Source organism: Acanthopagrus latus, chromosome 8 (genome assembly GCF_904848185.1).
Source record: "Acanthopagrus latus isolate v.2019 chromosome 8, fAcaLat1.1, whole genome shotgun sequence".
In the NCBI taxonomy this organism is placed as follows: domain Eukaryota; kingdom Metazoa; phylum Chordata; class Actinopteri; order Spariformes; family Sparidae; genus Acanthopagrus; species Acanthopagrus latus.
This window is the reverse complement of record NC_051046.1, coordinates 26340689-26359017: the sequence shown is the minus strand read 5'-3', so window position 1 is coordinate 26359017 and position 18329 is coordinate 26340689. Positions and strand designations below refer to the sequence as shown.

The 18329-nt window shown below is 41.0% G+C and overlaps 1 protein-coding gene across 2 annotated transcripts; it reads right to left on the bottom strand.

The window, feature by feature from the left end:
• Positions 1 to 85: 85 nt before the first annotated feature.
• LOC119024304 (probable E3 ubiquitin-protein ligase HERC3) lies at positions 86 to 11222 on the bottom strand. 2 transcript variants are annotated; one of them, XM_037106943.1, is made up of 23 exons: positions 10006 to 11222; positions 9760 to 9913; positions 9530 to 9606; positions 8378 to 8599; positions 8206 to 8297; positions 7088 to 7218; positions 6457 to 6581; positions 6286 to 6362; positions 6088 to 6200; positions 5871 to 5930; positions 5563 to 5668; positions 4874 to 5072; positions 4205 to 4353; positions 3951 to 4067; positions 3647 to 3745; positions 3364 to 3528; positions 3114 to 3254; positions 2772 to 2938; positions 2584 to 2650; positions 2403 to 2473; positions 1986 to 2169; positions 1736 to 1838; positions 86 to 752 (listed from the first exon to the last, which is right to left on the bottom strand). In XM_037106943.1, the coding sequence occupies exons 1-23, from the start codon at positions 10265 to 10267 to the stop codon at positions 535 to 537; spliced, it is 3099 nt and encodes a 1032-aa protein (XP_036962838.1). In that variant the 5' UTR covers positions 10268 to 11222; the 3' UTR covers positions 86 to 534. The 2 variants fall into 2 exon arrangements, with proteins under 2 accessions (XP_036962838.1, XP_036962839.1); XM_037106944.1 differs by having other exon boundaries at positions 9760 to 9877; positions 10006 to 11206.
• Between the last annotated feature and the right edge of the window lie 7107 nt (positions 11223 to 18329).

The window sequence follows — 18329 nt, the reverse complement described above, 5'->3', positions numbered from 1 at the left end:
ATTTGGAAAGCAGATCCATAATGTATCTGCTTTGACTCAATGCATATCTATGTTGGGTTTTATCAGTTATTCCACAGCTGAGAAGTTGAGAAGAATGTATTTTTTTTATTGCTCCAACAACAAAACATTTACATATAACGCACTTACACAATGAATATAAATGTAGGTAATTCTGCTGACTGTATGGAATTGCACTGTATGTAACATCTCTGGTTCAACTTGGCCCCGAAATAACAACTATATAACACTCTTTATCCCCCGAGGAGACACTTGTGAAAGGCAATGTAGTAAAATAAATAACTTAAGACTTTCTGCAACTTATATAGCACAATGTGTACTATTTATATCCGAATTTTCACTATGTACACATCATCATCATCATCAAAAAGACTTTTAAAAACTTTGCTTTTGCATAAACAAAGACACATTGGCAACAGCTACAAAGGCTTCTCTCCATCATCCATTAATAAAGTGCTCTATTACAGTATCCTCTTCTCTGTAGGTGCAGTGAATACTTGAGGTACAGCCCCACCATCACTTGTAGATATCTTTGCTGTTGCTCAGGGCCTCTATCAGCTTGGTTTGCATGATCTCTTTAGTTGAGTATAAGGGCAGCTCCAGGGTTGAGAAACACGTATGTGTCTGCGGGTAGTACTGGTCGTAGGAGAGGTCCTGGATTTTGACAACTCCGACTTTCATCTCGATCGTTTCCATGCCAAGAATCGGCACCCTTTCAAAGCCTGTCACAAACCCTGGCAGAGGAGAAGTGGTGATCGTGAGTTTCACACTTTTTCATTTTAGCATTTTTTATAACATCCTTACCTAGGTATCACTCTTCCCTCTAGACACAATAGGTAACATAATGTAATTGCTGCTAACTCGAGCAGTTATGTTATTGATCCCAAACAACAACTATCACAATCTTATCAGATGACAAGTGCACAGAACAACACATGCAATAAACTATTATGAAGGCTCAAGGTTGCTGCTGAAATGTATATTAGGGCTGTCAAGCGATTTAAAAAATGATCTAATTACAAACTTTGTGATTAATTTATCGAAACTGATCGTTACCATGAGCATTTAAAATATATTTCAATGCAAATGGATTTTGGTAGATGAGTGAATTAATGTATAAACTGGACATTCTAAACTTTAAAAGGAGGTGATATTTTAAGCTTGAAGAACTCTGATGTTTAGAAAATTCCTTACTGCATAAATGCACAGAACTGTGCTCCTGTCAACAGCTTTGACAATGTTTTATAATTTTTGACAACTGCTAAAATGGACAGGTGGATGACATCACAGTAAAATTGATGTCATCCACCAAGCTTGGCCTTTGGTGTCAAAGACCGGCGTGGCTCGAGATCAGGGTAATTGTCGTGTCCTACAGCTCCTTACAACATGAAAACACCTCATGTTTGACTGACTGCTATCACTACCCCTGCTAATATCCATGATAAAGTTGCTAATCATGGTGAGATTACAGCATCTGGTAGCTATGGTATAACCTCCAGCAAATAACTTCAGCCCATTCTCGGTTTGAGAAAAAATGCTAACTGTTTGACAGTTAGAAACACTGCATGGAGTGAATCAGTCGGTCTGTGTTCAGCACCCTTTACTTATTTGCCTCCATCGTGTTTATAAGGCTGCTGTGCAATGTGTTGATGTTTTTCCTTTTCACAGCCCTAGTTAATAGTATTTTTAATATGTTAAAATCAAGTCAAATACTTACAAAGGAAAGCTTTCTTCTGATCCTCATTTAGTTCATCAAAAACCTCCCAAAACATCTGTATGGTGGGGTGGTCCGGATGGTAGCCCCCCTCATAGACTGTGTTCTGAAAACAGTGAAACAGATTGTTACAATTACATGTTTGATAGACAGTTATAATCATGTGTGTTCAAATAAAAGACATGAGGAGGAATATATCAGACAGAGCTTCAGATAAAAATGGACTACAAAGAGATCTGGTTTCAGACTGTACCTGTTTCAGCTTTGCCCAGTCAAGGAGGTCTTTGCCCACCAAAACTTCTTGCAGCTCCTTCGGTCGGAACAGCTTCACCAGATCTCGGTCACACACCTGGAAGAAGCCTCGCTTGAACTCCTCAAACACGCCCTCCACCGATGTGTTGAAGACGTGATTCACGTAGGCTTCCACAAACTCCTTCCTGTTATTAGAAGATTAAAGTTTCAAGTCGGCAAAAACTGCAGATCCATACATCTGTTAAATGAACCACATGTACTTCCAAAAGATAGGGGTCTCTCAATCAAAACAATTACAACAAAGGACATAGACTGATGAGTCTGTATTGGATGACTTCTAACATTGTCCAGCTTAACAAAGCTGAAACTGTGTTCACTCTTAATGCACAAAGTTGGGTTCTATTTAAATGGTCCTTACTTGTTTTCACTTGTCACCGGCTTTTCAGGATTTTTAGGATCAAGGTCGATCTCTGTCCCATCCCAGCTGATCTGTTGATCAGTTGACAGAAAGAGCACAATAGCGCCAACATTATAAGTGAGTTTCAGATGAATATCATAAAAAAGGATAAATAACATTTTTGCCACTGTGAAACACCTACGACAAAATCCATCTCCAGGTTTTCCAAGTCGTCATCTTGGCAGTCTTCCAGAATGTACTGCAGACTCCTTAAAACACAAAAAAGGAATCATATTTAAAATATCAAATATAATGTCCAGTGTTCTGAGCAGAAAGTCAAAACCTAAAACCAAAAATGTGTCTTTTAAAAATACTTATATTTCCTCTTACACTCCAACAACTGGGCTGAGTTCCAACAAATCCTGCAGTGAAGGCTTTACACCCAGCAGCTTCTTGAACAGAGCCAGTGGGAAGGGCAGGTGAATGATGCAGCCGTTGTACAAAGCCAATCCACACAGAACCCCAAACTGGAAGTATCTCTGGTCCTCCTGTGTTGCCTGGTGTTGAATATAGGATTAATGATTAATATGTTTCGATGAGGTAAAACCCTCAGTTATATTGTGTATATATCATTTCCTTGTTACGTATTACCATCAGAGGGAGAGCTGTCAAATCATTCTTTTAGTCTATTGTTCAGCAATTGTTTTTACATATGAGGAATTACATACTTACTTTGGAGGGGAACCATGCCAGCGTTTCATTGTCATTGAACATGAACATGCCAGTATCAAGTGACACCAAGTCGTGAAAGACTTTGTAGAAAAAGTCTTTTCTGCAAAGATTATCAATTGTTCGATTTTTGTCGAAGTATACCTGGAAGACAAAAGAACACAAACTTAGCTTTGCGGCTGAAATAGAACTTTATACGAGAACACGTGACTTTGGCCACAGTATGGTTATCAGATAAAGGCTAAACATTTACCACAAGTGGCATCTTGTAGTCAGTGTGATGAGCAGTAGCCATTTGTTTGAAGGTGTCTTCCAAAACAGCTGCTCTCCTCAGGTCCATTTCAAAGAACACATCTTGAGGTAATGGGAATCCATATTCAAATGGCATGCTGCAGATGATTTGAAAAATTGTTTCCCACTGGAAAAAATAAACAACTATTTTACTATTTTTGCGTTAGGCTCACACAGTAGTGTCAGGTGCATCCTGACAGTATTGTGTGCATAGGCTCATGAAGAACAATTCAAGGCCTGGTTACCTTGGTGCTGTTAGCATTTATATCAAAAGCCAGTTTCTTTGATTGCAGATCCATCACGATTGGAAAACTACAGAGGATGAGTGGCTCTGCATTCATTTTCTAAAAGGGAAAAATGTACACAGAGTCTTCACATCTAAGAGAAAAGTTAAATGGCAACTACTGAAAAAAACATTGAAAAGTGACAAAAACAAAGGGCAACAGAAGGAAGCAATGACTTGGCAACTATCATGAAGTGGATTTAAACCCATGCTGTACAGGCTCATGGCTTTTACTCATGATCTAATCAACCAGTTGTTGTTGTTACCTTGCGTTTCAACCTTGAACGCCAAAACAGCACATCCTCACGAAGAAACTCTTTGTCAATCAACAGATTAAAATCACTTTCTGGCAACCTCTGTGGTTCTGCGATCCTGCAGTTGGCCTTTAAAACAAAATACGTTTTATGTATTAGGTGAAAAGTTCAACAAAATATAAGCTTTACTTTATAGTAACAGGAGGATTATATTTAAGATCAGGCTCTGTAACAATGAAGAAAATACAGGAACAAGTGATACTAACGTTGTACATGTACTGGAGCACTAGCAGCAGGTTTCTGACTCCAGAGTTGCGAGGTACAGGCTTAAAGGACAGGACCGCTGAGAGGGCCTGCTTCCACACCTTTACATGTTTAACCATGGTGGAGGGCGACAGCGAGGACCACCAGTCTCCTGAAGAGGACAACATGGAGATTTGTTGGATATCTTGAGGAAGAGGAGCTGTGCAGCCTGTCACCTACACCTAACAGCTAACAGCTCACTGTGGCTGCTCCTAATTCTTTTTCACTTTTGAGAAGTGATTTAGGCCAGTGTTAACTGCTGGAATAAATATATGTGCAGCAGTAACGTATAAACACTACACTACGTGTTGATGGTTGCACTGGTGATGGATTTCATGCGTGCACTGTGTTCTGTTAAACTCTCATAAACCGCTGGGCAATCTAAATCCAGCATAGAATGGCGGAGTCCGCCACTATCAATACATAACTGCTCTACAGGGACGTAACTACTCTGTGTAAATCCATTGAAAGACTATTTGTATGATTTGTATATATGATAGTTATGTTGCACTCAGAAGGGATTCTACATTATGTTGCTTTCATTGCAAGTCAATTGTACAAAAAACAAAACAAAACAAACAAACAAAAAAACCAGCATCAAAATATTACACAACGTTTGGAGGTGACAGTACCTATGACCTGGAGGCTGTCATCAGACAAGCGTAGTACTGCAGCAGCGACTGCCTCAGCAAGCCTTGTGCTCGTTTCTTGCCGTTTGTGTCTCTGGATCACATACAGGAGCTCCATGAGAAGCAGGTGGATCCTCAACCCCTCCACACCCACCGGCTTCCTATCAAGGGAGGGAAGCAAGTGCTGGACAGCAGCCTCAACCTGTCGGTTTGAAAAGAGTCACAAGAGTCACTCATCAACCAGAAACTGGACAGAGCAATGTGTCACCAACCAGAAACATTTCAAAAGCCTAAGACTAATGTATAGAGCCTGTAAAATGAGCCATGAGGGTTTCATTAAGGTGAACAGCTGAACACACCAGCAGAACTAATGCCAAAACACCAGCTCAGGCTTATGATGGCTGACCAATCAGTTTTCGGTTTCGGGAGGGTGGCCTTAAAGAGACTGGCACTAAAGCAGAGCCTTCATAAAAAAAGGGTTAATAGAGGTGCTGCAGCAACTCACAGTACAAGAACAATAAGGTGTTTTATGAGTATTAAAGCAAAACAATTTCTAGCAGACACCCTTGATAGAAGTGTGGACCTGAAAATGCATAGCATGGGATCTTAAAGCAGACAGTGCAATAATAAATCAAGACAACTAACTGAGGAGACAAAACTTCTAACAAATTTCAAACATTTCAGTTATATACCTCAGCTATAACATCATCCTTTTTCACCAGTTTCTTGAAGGCACGTCGTGCAAGAGACAGTTTCAGGCCAGAGTACTTTGGTGAAGTCAGGAAATGTTTGTCTTTGCTAGAAATAGAAAGATGAAAAAAACTGCAATTAGGCAGAGTGGTGCTCTGAGATAAAAAAAAAAATAATGGTGTTTTTTGTGGTTCATCACAGTCCATCCAATAGCTGTGGACATATTTCAGTATACACCAAAGAGATTGACTAACTATCTACAGGCAAGGCTGTACAGTAAATGTACAGAGCTCAGAGATACTGTGTTTACCTTTGTTCAAGGAAGCTCTTATTCACACAGGATGCAGAGGAAAATGTCCTGTGAATTTCCCTGTGAAGATTTAACATTTTTAGTCAACTGACAGAAAAAAAAGTCATTTTATTACTATTGTTCCAAGTTGATTATTTGATTCCAGTCACAAAACATCAGCCTATTCAACATGATAATGTGATAATGAAAAACATGCTACTGCATTATAGTTTCTTACTGTTTTATCTTCTTCCACGACTTTGAATTACATTCAGCGATCCATTTGTCAACCATGCTATCAAGACAATGCTGTGCTACACTGTTCGTGATGTCTGACTCATCATGAACTTCCTGCAAAAGAAACAGTTTGAGTTAGTGTTCACACAACTATACCTTCAACCATCACGGTTTGTGTTTCATGTATTTATGTTGGTACCTCATCAGACGTGCATATTGCAAACGAACAGTTTCCTCCTACGAAGATGTTTGTAATTTTTGGATCATCAGCCGAGTCTGGAACAGTGATGGAAGTGAAGTGTTATCTTTTTACTGAAATCATTTCTTGAATTCAAACATTTTAATTCACTTATTAGAGAACTGTAGTTACCTCGTGGCAGTTTAACAGGTAGCGGCACAGACGGGTGACTCTCCTCTCCGTGTCCCAGCTGACCTTCTTCTCCGCGCCCGAAGGAGTAGATCCTCTTGGAGTCTGTTAGTACTAATGTGTGATGTCTGAGAAGATGGTATATCACAAAAAAAACATTTCAATGTCACCAGAGATGTACATACTTTGACAGACTATTTTTCCTTTCAAAATTTTCATTGGAGAAGCTTCCTGGGTTTATTGAAGGAAATTCTCTTCCCGGACATAATTCATGTAATCTTTGGTTGTCTGTTTAGAAGTTAGAGTTTAGTAGTCAAATGCAAGTGAACTGCCAGACAATCTATCTCATTCTTGTTGCTGTAGTATCTACTGTGTCTTTATGATTGTTCTGATGGTATAATAAAACAATTCACAGAAGATCAAAATCTACAGGTACATAGTCTCACCCAGAGTGAGGGAGTGCCTTTATAGTTCTCTTTATAAACACTGGGGGGTTTTTTTCTGTGTCATTTGGAACCAACTGAGAGACACTGATGTGGTTTTAACCAGGAGCGTGACATGTTGAGACTGCTACAACAGAAATTAGGGAGAACAGAAATAAAATTTTTAAAAAATAGAAGGTGATCTACTGTACCGTCCACATGTGATCTTGGTGACTTTTGCCCCCCAGAGCTCCGCAACCAGCCGAGGTCGCAGTTCATCGCAGAATGAGTTGTGCCCGAGCTGTCCATGTTGACCGGAGCCAAAGGTGAACACTGCACCCGTCTGGGGAAGCAAACAGAGTAAAACAGTTAAAGTGTCATTATAATTCACATTTACAAATCTGTGGGATCGAAGTGGTCAGTAAATATTTTTCATGTCACTTGTAGCACCATCATGGTCAGACTACAGGAACACAAGCAGACTGTGTAGCAGTAAAGTAGTCAGTACTTTCCAAGCTGTTTTAAGAAATCTCACGTATATATGTAGGTATAATGTCTCTGAAAATGGACTCTTCCTGGTTTTATCAAACATAAAGATTAGCACTACTGTACACTACTGATACCAGGTGTGGAGACATTGGTACAGCTGTCTCTTTGTAAAACACTTATGTATATTGTTTTCTTCTGTATGACCTTATGTTGTGATTGTGTATGGAAGGCCTTCTGTGGAATTTATTGTCTTTTATCTGGACCTCAAATCTGTAATAATGTTTTGTATTGAATTGAATTGAATTGATGAAACCAACGAAAAATTGTCATACAACTCTGCCTTTACCCCTCAGCTTTATGTTACAGTGTCTTTCAGCTTATTGTTTTGGTTTTACAGAGTGAAACTTTAATGTTTTGGCTCAGTCTTCGGTTCTCATTGATTCTGTTTTGTGGTAACAGCATCAGTGTATTAGGGTAGTCTGTGGCTCACGGGGTAGAGCCAGCCAGTCTTGTTATTGGAAGGTCGCTGGTTCGATTCCCATCATCAACATGTCAAAGTGTCCTTGGGCAAGATACTGAACTCCGAAACTACTCCTGATCAGCTGGGTGGCACTCTGCATGGCAGCCACTGCCATCAGTGTATGAATGTATGTATGAATTAATGTAAGTCGCTTTGGACAAAGTGTCTGCTAAATGCTGTAAATGTCTTAAAATCATAGGTATCCAAAATTGTGACTAGTTACAAAGAAATTACTAAACGAGTAAAAATAATGAATATTTAGTAACTACCCAAAGGTTTCTGTACTGTACTAGAAAGTGTTACCGTGTTTCTGTGTCTAACCTTGGTCAGAGTGACAGTGTGGTCCTTTCCACAGGAAATGTGGACAGTTTTCTTCAAGTTCAGGCATTGAACAGCAGTAGGTGTATGTCTGTCTGTAGAAAATACATTCAAATTCAACTTTACATGTTAAAGAAATGCGTATTTTATTTAAAAAAAATAGGACAATATTTACCTGTCCTGTCTCCCAGCCCCAGCTGTCCACAGTCGTTCCTGCCCCAGCCGAACACACCTCCAGACACAGAGAGGGCGAAGCTCTGCTCTCCCCCTGCAGAGACCTGGACCAGAGGGAGCGCTGACAGAGATCGGAGGTGTTGGGGTGAACTGGCACCGAGCTTCCTCTTCCCCAGACCCAGCTGGCCTCTGGAGTCCTGGCCCCATGTGTACACCTGACCATCTGAGGAGAATCACCATGACTTGTGAGCTGCAGAGGGCAGATTACAACACTACAGTATACAATACTGTAGTCTGCTTACAGCATTTCCATGGACTGACTCGTTAAACCCTGTGCACTGAATAGCAGAGCTACATTTCCTGACAGCAGCACAAGTAGCATGCAGTTGTTGGAAGGTCTTGCCATTATTTTCAGCACTTAATTTATCTACTTTTTTGTGCGTTTTCAAACTATAGAGGAGTTTATTCAGCAAACACAAACCCCATCTACCTCACTGTGTCCAGTCAGCTGCTCGAAGCAATCTAACAGAGACCCCTGCTGGTGAGGAGGTGCAATGAACTGCACAGTGCCACTGTGTTTGTAAACACAACACATGTGACTTTAAAGGGCCAATGAGCTGGTCTTTGAACTTTAAAGGGTGAGTTCGCCCAAATTACAGACACAATAGCACACTGAATCAATAAAGATTGCTTTAAAAATAATTTTTAAAAAAGTACATCATTTTTTTTTATTTTCCTTTTGTTTTATACAGGTTCTTATGCATGTAAAAGATAAATAAAAATATCTGCATCGACAGAAGCTCCCCTTTCCTACAGAAAACACTGCTCAGGAAACACCTAGTGAGCAGTCTCATCTTTAATTCCGTGACTCGCTGACATCACACTTAGTCACCTTGTTTAGCACATACTAGTGTATTTAGCACAGCTTCTCTATTGTTCTAAGTGCTGCTGGCTCAGGCGTGTGAGAAAATGTGTGTTTTTGAGCATTAAAGCAGCAACCATACAGAAAATTATGATCAACCAGAAAATGAGCATAAGATGTCCCCTTAAACAACTCCTTTCAGCAGCACAAACACTTTTGGACAGGCAGAAAAGCACAGACACAACTGCCTACACACTTAGAACACACACACACACACACACTGTGCTGTACCTTTGGTCAGGGCCACTGAGTGACGGCTCCCACAGGCAACCTGACTGACTGTGATGTTACTCAAAGCCTCCACTGGCCTGAAAGAACAAGACACACAGAAGATCACACAGCTTACCAGGATATAACCAAGTGCAGATTAAATAATAATAACAATAACCACCATTTTGCATCATGTTTTTGCATCATCATATTCTTGATAGTGCAGGACACTGACAGCAGCTCCTTCTTACCGAGGGATGTAGGTGTGAGCTGTGTCCACACACAGGACGTTTCCTCTGTCTGACAGCAGCGTGACTGTGTCGTCTCCGCAGCTCACAGCCACGATCTTCTCCTTACATTGCACAAACTCTGAGAGGGAGACACAGCAGGGGCATGTCACCATTACTGCAAAAAGAATCCCTCTCTTTAAGAGCTTTGCAAAACACCGGGTTGATCATCTGACATAAATCAATCTGAGCAGAAACATGAGGACTCACTCTGCTTCCCTCTGACTCTTCTCCCGTCTTGGCTCTCGTTCGTTCTGATGATGAACGAGTTTCCATTGCTTTTGCAGAAGGCCAGCACGCTGTGACCTGCCGACAGGTCCGTGATGTGGTACCCGAGGTCTGCGTACTGGACCCCATCATCATCATCATCACAATCCGCATCATCACCATCAGCATCACGCCGGTGGCTGTCGGCGAGGGCTCCGTGTCTGAGGCGGAAGCCCCGCAGGCTGTGCTCTCCCCAGGAAAACATTCCGCCCACCCGCGTCCTCAGGACTCACAGCTGACTTTTATCAACTCGGGAGCGAAACTTAAAGATGACGCAGCCGCGCACCGTGCTGAGGAACGGAAAACAAAACCTAAACACACACAGAGTCGCTGTAAGGAGAAACGAAAGTGAAACTGTGTGCCCGCAATCATTGCATCACCGTGGATTGATTTTTAATTATCTTTTTTTTGTTGTTATTTGTTTGTCCATGTCGTGTCTCATCACACTTGTAATCGTTCACGTTAAACGTCACTGGGCGTGTTGAACGGGTGGATGTGTGGCGTTGTGGTGGAGGAAGGAGGAGGAGGATCGGATCTGTTTCGTTTCAGCGCTGAGAGCAGCTGAAACGCAGCAGGAACAGCTGACTCAGAGTGACCTCAGCTCGATATCAAAATGTACGGCTAACATGAACATGTGTAGTTAAAAGCAAACAAAAAAACTGAAAAGCTCATGCGTAGTAAAGTACACTGCAGTAGATCTAGTGTCCCTAATGAGCTTTACAGTGTATAAAGCAGCATTCATGTGTGCACTCCAGAAGCCATTTCCCATCATCATCCACTTGCAGCTCATCCTGAAGCAACTTTGAGTTTAACTTTAACACCCAAACACCTGCAGCTGCTGTGTGTAGTGTTATGTGTAATGACTGGGAGCCAGAAGATTCAGCACAATGTGTTGTCACCAGTCCAAAGGATCACTGGATGGATTGTGTTGTGCATGTGCTGTGCAACTGCAGCCCTGTAAGATTGTTAAATGCTACTGTTCTGTTGTTATTACAGTGAGGTAACTGAGGCATTTTTGTCTCTGCAGGCATATTTGTTTTTTTTTAACTTTGTGTGTTAAGATATCCTCCAGAGCACACGCAGTACTGCACATGATATTCACAGGGTAGAAACTCTGTAAAAGCCAACTGTTGCTGTTCTGAAGGTGAAATATTGTCAAATCAAGTTCATCGTGTCTGTAATACGTTGATTATACTATGCCAGTTTATTGCGAAAGACACAAACATAGTGTTTGCACAATACTGGAATCTCTAACTCTGACGCAAAGTCTTGAAAAACATCAGTACTAGGTTCAATACCACAGGGGAAAACTAACACCTCATCTCACTGAGGGCATTAAGTTTAGGATTTTTATGAAAAGATGAATATAACAAGGGTCGAGTTCTATCAACACCAGAGTTCATGTACTGCTGGAGGAGGCAGGTTATATGTGGGCACTGCAGTGGTGCACTTGCTGTAGGAGAGGAGGCCGACTACATGCATCTGGTTCTGGAGTGTTGACACTGTGGAAACTGAGCATAGAAATGGTTTCAGCTATTCATTATCGGCATGTAATGCTATTTCAATACTTTTGACAACGCTACACCAACATGTGTCACAACTGAAACTTCATAAACAACCAGAACACACAACTGCTGAGGCCTAACAGACCTCTTACTTCAATCAGACCTGATCCAATATGAAAACATTTAAATCCAATAGAGCCAGAGTTTTTTTTTTTTTTCATGGATTTGCTTCCAATTGTACTCACTTAAAGTAACCAGCCTATTAAATATGACTGATTTTTTTCATCAAGATGCATACACTATTTCCTGTGAAATTCTGAATCTGTAAATCTGTAAGAATTGGGCATCTATTAAATACAAACGGCAAACAAAAAGGGCCTGAAGTGAACTGAACAGAGAACACTGCCTTTGAGTGGCGCCAGAATGGGCACCAGAATTGGATCTGGAATTGGAAGTATACACCAGCACTGAACAGCCTCACAAAACCAGTTTGATGACAGGGCTACAGTCTGGACTCTGACTCTGGAGAAGATGGAGACATGGTGGGTTTGGGCAGTAACAGGAGAGGCTGGGAGCAGGAGAAGAGTGAGATGGAGTCATCATCCACCTCTGGACACCTGAGCTACACTATTGGACTAATGTCTCTTTAGGTACAATGTGTTAAAGTGAGACAGGCAGGAGGGCTAGCTTGTTAGCATGCTAAATTCAGTAGATATTGGTGAACTTAATACATAAATACATACTATTATTTCTTTACTCTCCATTGATGATTTTGGTTAATTTTCTAAAAAAATTGTACAGATGCACATTTGACTAAAGAAGGAAAAAAAAATCCTTTATTGGTGCCTTTGTCTTGATTGCATCAGAAGTTAGTGGGGTTTCTGTATCCAAGTTTAGCAGAAATCCATTCAGTAGGTTTTTGTGTAATCCTCATGAGAAGCTACCACACTTGGTGGAGGTAATTAGAATTATATAAACAAATCCTAAAATCAAAAAACCCCATTACTTTTGGGGAGATGTACTGTATGCTTGAGCGTTGTGCCCAAGACCATGACTCACCATTACCAGAGGAATAACCAAAATCCAACAAAAATGAAAAATGAAAAGAAAATGTGGAATTGATGCACCAACTTGACCTCTCAAAGAACCTCAAATGGTTATCTTGAACTTGACTCTCAAGTGAATCCTTCACCTGGAAAGATAATGACAAAAAAGGCCCACAAGGTGTCGGTAGAGACCTGGACCAAGAAGATATTAACTGGCCTTCAACTCACTGATACCCGGGACTTTTTTTTTCTTCCCCCAAGTAATTTTATCAAACATCCAAGTAAATCATTCTGAGATAAACCTGTGCTGCTGACTAAAAGGTGATGTGTTGAGAAAAAAGCTAAAATCTAAACGATGTGACATACTGCCTGATTGAATCTCTGTTTGTTATTCACCTCTCCTCGCTCCATCTGCCTGTTGATCACCCTCTCCTTCCTCTCCGGCACTTTCACACAGCAAAGAACTGTGAATCTGTCCCGATCTCTGCGACCCCTGCAGTGCATCACACCGGCTGCACAAGTGACCTTCAGTGTGGACAAACTCTCTTCTGTCTCTGTTTGCTTTCCTCTGTCAGAGCCAAACGATGAGGCCACAGGCAGTTTGAATACAAAGGCACAACCTGTATTCTGTATCAGTTGGTGGGATTGGGTACAGTATAGTGAACATCTACAGGGTTCTGTAATTATACTGTCTTGGAATAATGTGATCTTGCCTATTCTTGCATTCCATTGAATAAATGATCCCTACACACTCATGGTCAACCCAGCAGACGGGTGGAACTATGGAGGGTATTACCAAACTACATTAACCAAAAGACTGAGCAAATGCACCAATCAAGCTCTATCTTCAGGTGACACAGACACACTGTCCTACTGCATGCAGACCAAAATTCCACCAGTGCAGTGTACTTAAAAACTGGCTGGCAGATTGGTCTTAGTTTTAAATTATACAGCTTTTTACTCCCATTGATGTTCGTCACTGTTGTTCTCTTGGCTTCGCTGGAGAGGATAACCATGTTGGAAGTGATTCTTCCATCAGCCGCTCGTTCCTGTCATCTGCCGCTGCCAGAAACTGTCAAAGCGTCAGCTCAGTCTGAGCTGCAGGAACATCACCTTCTTCCTCTATCGTGCCATAGAAAGAGGGAGAGGGGAAGAAAAAAAAACAAAAAACAGGTTTCCTTTCAAATTCAACTCGGAGGCATAAAATGAAAAACACTGCTGCTCAGGCTTGCATGGCTGGCAACAGCAACAGTCCAATAAGTTGCAAATTAAACAGCATTTTAATGTCATTAAACATTACAGCCAGTTAGTATCCCTTCTACTACTGCTGCTTGTGTTATTTCACAAAGGACACATATTCAGCCTATTTTCAGGTTCATAATTGTATTTTGGGTTACTTATTAGAATAAGTGTACATGCTTTAATGTTCACACAACACACCCGTCTTCTCGTACTGTCCAGTGCTGCAGCTCGGTATTCCCCCTTTGTCCAAAACGCCCTGTTTTAGTTCCTGCCCTTTAAGGCCCCCCCCCCCCTCCTGAATACCCCGTCTCTCCTGCTCTCACACGCCTGAGCCAGCAGCACAACAGCAGAGCAGCTGTGCTTTATCACTTCTTATGTGCCAAACTAGTTGCTAGACGTGGTAACGCTGTGCGATAGAAAGTCACAGAATTAAAGACCAGACTACTGACGAGGCGTTTCAGAAGCAGTGTTTTCTGCGGGAGAGATGAGCTTCCGCTGGTGCACGCTTTGACCTCTCTAAATTTCATAACCTTTTACATGCACAGGAAACTGTATGAACGTTCCACATTCACATCTGCCATCTCAGCCTCTTTTGCATAGAATCGAATGTGAAGCAAATTTTGGTCTGACTACATCATCCAGAGATGTCTAATTAGAGAAAATAAGCGTAAGCACCTGTGTGGGCGTACTGCTAATTGTAGATAAATAATAACTTGTACAAAATGGCTTAAAACTGTGGGCTATGTTTTCCGCATCATCTGTCACATACATGCATCAGTATTACAGTCCTATTCATTTACAAGTAATCAGACAAATATGTCATGCTAATTTCTATTGTTCTTGCAAAATTCAGGAACTTTCTCTAGAGTTGACAGATCATATCACCCATAATACACCATCAGAGTGGATATAAAATTCAGGGCTTAAATTTCAGGGTTTGATTATATGAACAATTAAATCTTAGAAACAATCTAGAACGTGTTACAGACGATATGGCTGTTTCTCATACGGGAGTATGCCCTTGTTGTTCTCTTGGCTGTGCTGAAGAGGATAACCATGTTGGAAGTGACTCCGCCATCAGCCTTTTTCACTCCTGTCATCTTTCCACTGCCAGAGACTGTAAAAGCTTCAGCTCAGTCTGACCTGCAGAAACATCACCTTCTTCCTGTTTGGTGCCATAGAGCAATAAAACAGATTTTCCTCCAAATCCCACCCAGAGGCCCAAAATGAAAAACACAGAGTTGCTACAGGTAGAGGCTGCCAATCGCTAATTACGTCATGCGCGACTGATGTTAAAATGAGGTTGTTAAAATCAGCAGACCCACAGGACAAATACCAACAACATGATGAATGACTTTATTTTCCTTCTATGTATTCTGTTTACTCAGCACCTCCTCTGCTCTTTTAATAGTAATCTCTGCTGCTGTGGCTGTGCTGCGCTCATGTCAGAATTTTTATCCTCCTGAAGCAACCTGAGACTTTGACAGTAAGTGAAGGAATGCAGCCTCCTGAGAAACAAACTGCACTGAGTGAGCACTTCCAGCCTTTTTGTGTGTGTGTGTGTGTGTGTGTGTGTGTGTGTGTGTGTGTGTGTGTGTGTGTGTGTGTGTGTGTGTGTGTGCGCGCATGTGTGTTTGTGTGTGTGAACGCTCAGCTTCAGGGGAATGAGTTGTACTGAGTCGTACCAGGACCTGAAGATCCACAGTATCATCTCCCCGTCTCAGCCTCCACAGATCACAGAACAACATGACCGCCGCCACTTACACTTTCCTCCAGTTTCAGCTGTCTCGTTGCTACTCTGGAGCTGTTTGTCTGTGAAAAAATGTTTATTTACCTTTCACTTTTTTTTTTTCATTTCTAATATGACACATTGTAAGACTGCAGACGCTGTGTCCATTTAAATGATGTTCGGACATTTGATATGATTCTTTATTCATTTTTTTTTTGAAAACCAGGGCAAAGTGAGGTCATTATGATAAGAGCACTGCCAACAGCACGGCTGGATTAACCCACTAGGGGGCATAATGTTACTTTATCAAAATGTTATGTCCATCCTCTGTCCCATTACCAGACTTTATATGTGCATCCTGCCTTCTACATGTAGCAACCATTGTCTTGCTTGTTAGAAATGGAAAGTGAGTTTTTGTTGATGCACACAGCACGATTGTTTAAAAGAGTTCATTTTCAATTACTACTCGAATATAGTTGTTTTTTTTTTGTTTTTTTTTCCCCCCCATTTCTCAAGTATGATACAGAGCATGTTTTGTAAGTAGTTTATGTATTGGTAAACCATTTGAATTTCATTTTATTTTATTTCATTCTGGATCTGGAATAGCATAATGATAGATAATAATATAACACATACATACAACATACATCACTTAAAGATCCAAAAATATGGCAATGAGTCTTTTCCACACTAAATATTTTGACATGTGACAGTCATGTAGATAAAATGAATGATGGCTGACTTCCATTGAGCTGCTTCGGTCAAAAATGTGATGTACCATCTGATAAAGGTGGATGTTGCGCCACCTTTACAGCGAGTTATGTATTAATCACAGTCTGTAAAAGCCGCTCACAGTCCTGAAGAGAAGTCTGCATAGGTAAACACAAGTGGAAACATCTGTGTTGATCGGGGTGGAGGGCCTATAAATCCTGTCTCTGTGACAAAAATGAGTCTCAGTAACAGAAGTATTTACTTATTATTCTGGAAAATGACAAGTCGGTGGTCTCATCTCAACCAGTGTAGTGTAAAGTACCCAAAGGTCATACTTGAGTTAAGCAAATGTATCGTATTAGATATAACTGTGGTAAGAGTGAAATCCATATGAATAGTAGGCCTACTTGAGTAAAAGTCTCACAGCATCTGCATCAAAAGTAAAAAAATGTGCAAAAATGATAATATATATATTTACATGTAGGTATAAACTGTATAGTACGAGTAAACCAATAGTTTGATCAACTAATGTCTTGGTGTCTTTGTGATGTTTGTGATTAGTCTTTTTATCTGATTGCTGATCAATTTAGTATTAAATATACAAAGTTAGATTAAATTCATGTCAAACTTTGCTTTTCTGGGACTGATGCGGCACACAATCTGCAAAGTAACTAGCTACTAAAAAAAAAATCAAACGATATAGTAGAGTAAAGATTGAAATATTTGCTGCCAAAATGAGAATGGAAGTATAAAGAAGCAGGAAATGGAAGTACTCAACTGAAGTACAACTGCCTCAGAATGTTATGTCTCATGTCTGTACAGTAAATATGATGCTGCAGAGTCAGTGATAATTCTTCTCTCACTGGATCACTGAGTGCGTGAACGTTTCTGTGGTGTGTTCTCTTTAACAGGAAGAACAATTAAAGAACTCTGCAGCAGCTCTGTAGCTGACTGTGACCAGGCTGAGCGAGCTGTTTGTAGGTTAAAGTAACTGCAGAAACATTTCTGATTGGCTGAGCCCCAAAGAGGGGTTGATGTATGGTACTTGGCGCCCCAGGATTTGCTTTTATGTGATTTTTTCTTTTTTCCCCTCAGTGCTCTACGAGGGGCCTAATCCATGTTTTCTATATCTGCTCTAAGTAGAACATTTAGATACAGCGTCTAATGTGACTACTGAAAGTGGACAAAACTGCAGTTACACTGACCAGCGATCTCGCTTCAAAGGCTTTCAGCGGCATGAGGCTGGGACAGAGATGAAACACCGAAACACACACACACACACACACACACACACACACACACACAGCAGAGAGGGATGAGAGATATAGGCCTTGTCCGACAGCTGAGATATAGCACAAGAGCCCTGGGGAGTTTCAGGGGATTTCCACAGAGGGAATCGGACACGTTGTCTGATTTACACTAACACTTTGGCTAAACTTGTGATAAAAGTTCACAAAAGAAACATTGCTGTATCTGTCTTTATCCATCTCTGCCCCCATCTGTCTCTGTCTCTGTTTTTTTTTTTGCTCTGCTGCTTTCTCTCTCTCTTTCTCCCGTAAACACTGTCGGCTGTTGGTCCAGAACGAGTTTTTAGGTGTGAATTACTGTTTTCATACAGTACATGTGGGTGTTGTTGACACCAGTCATCTAATCGATAAAAGTTCCTCAAGTTTTTTTTTTTTTTTGTCCTTTGTAGTGACGCTGACAGTCGACGCTGGGTCCAAAGACATAACAAAACAGCCGATTTTAAATGGGGAAAGATGTTACTGGCGGACAAAGAGGGATGAGAGGAGTAAGAAGAGGCAGCATTATAGAGTGAAGAGAGAGCGAGAGGCTGGAGAAAAAAAAGTTCATTTTTATCTGCCTTTACTGCTCCTTTTTTCACTGAGAGGGGAGCCAAGGAATGCAATGAGGAATCTGGTGAGAGATAAAGAGAGGAAAGTGGATGGTACTGTACTGAATTGTGTGTGTGTGTACGTTGCTGTGTGTTTATTAGAGTTTACATGGAAAGAGCTTTTTAAATTCATCCTACGC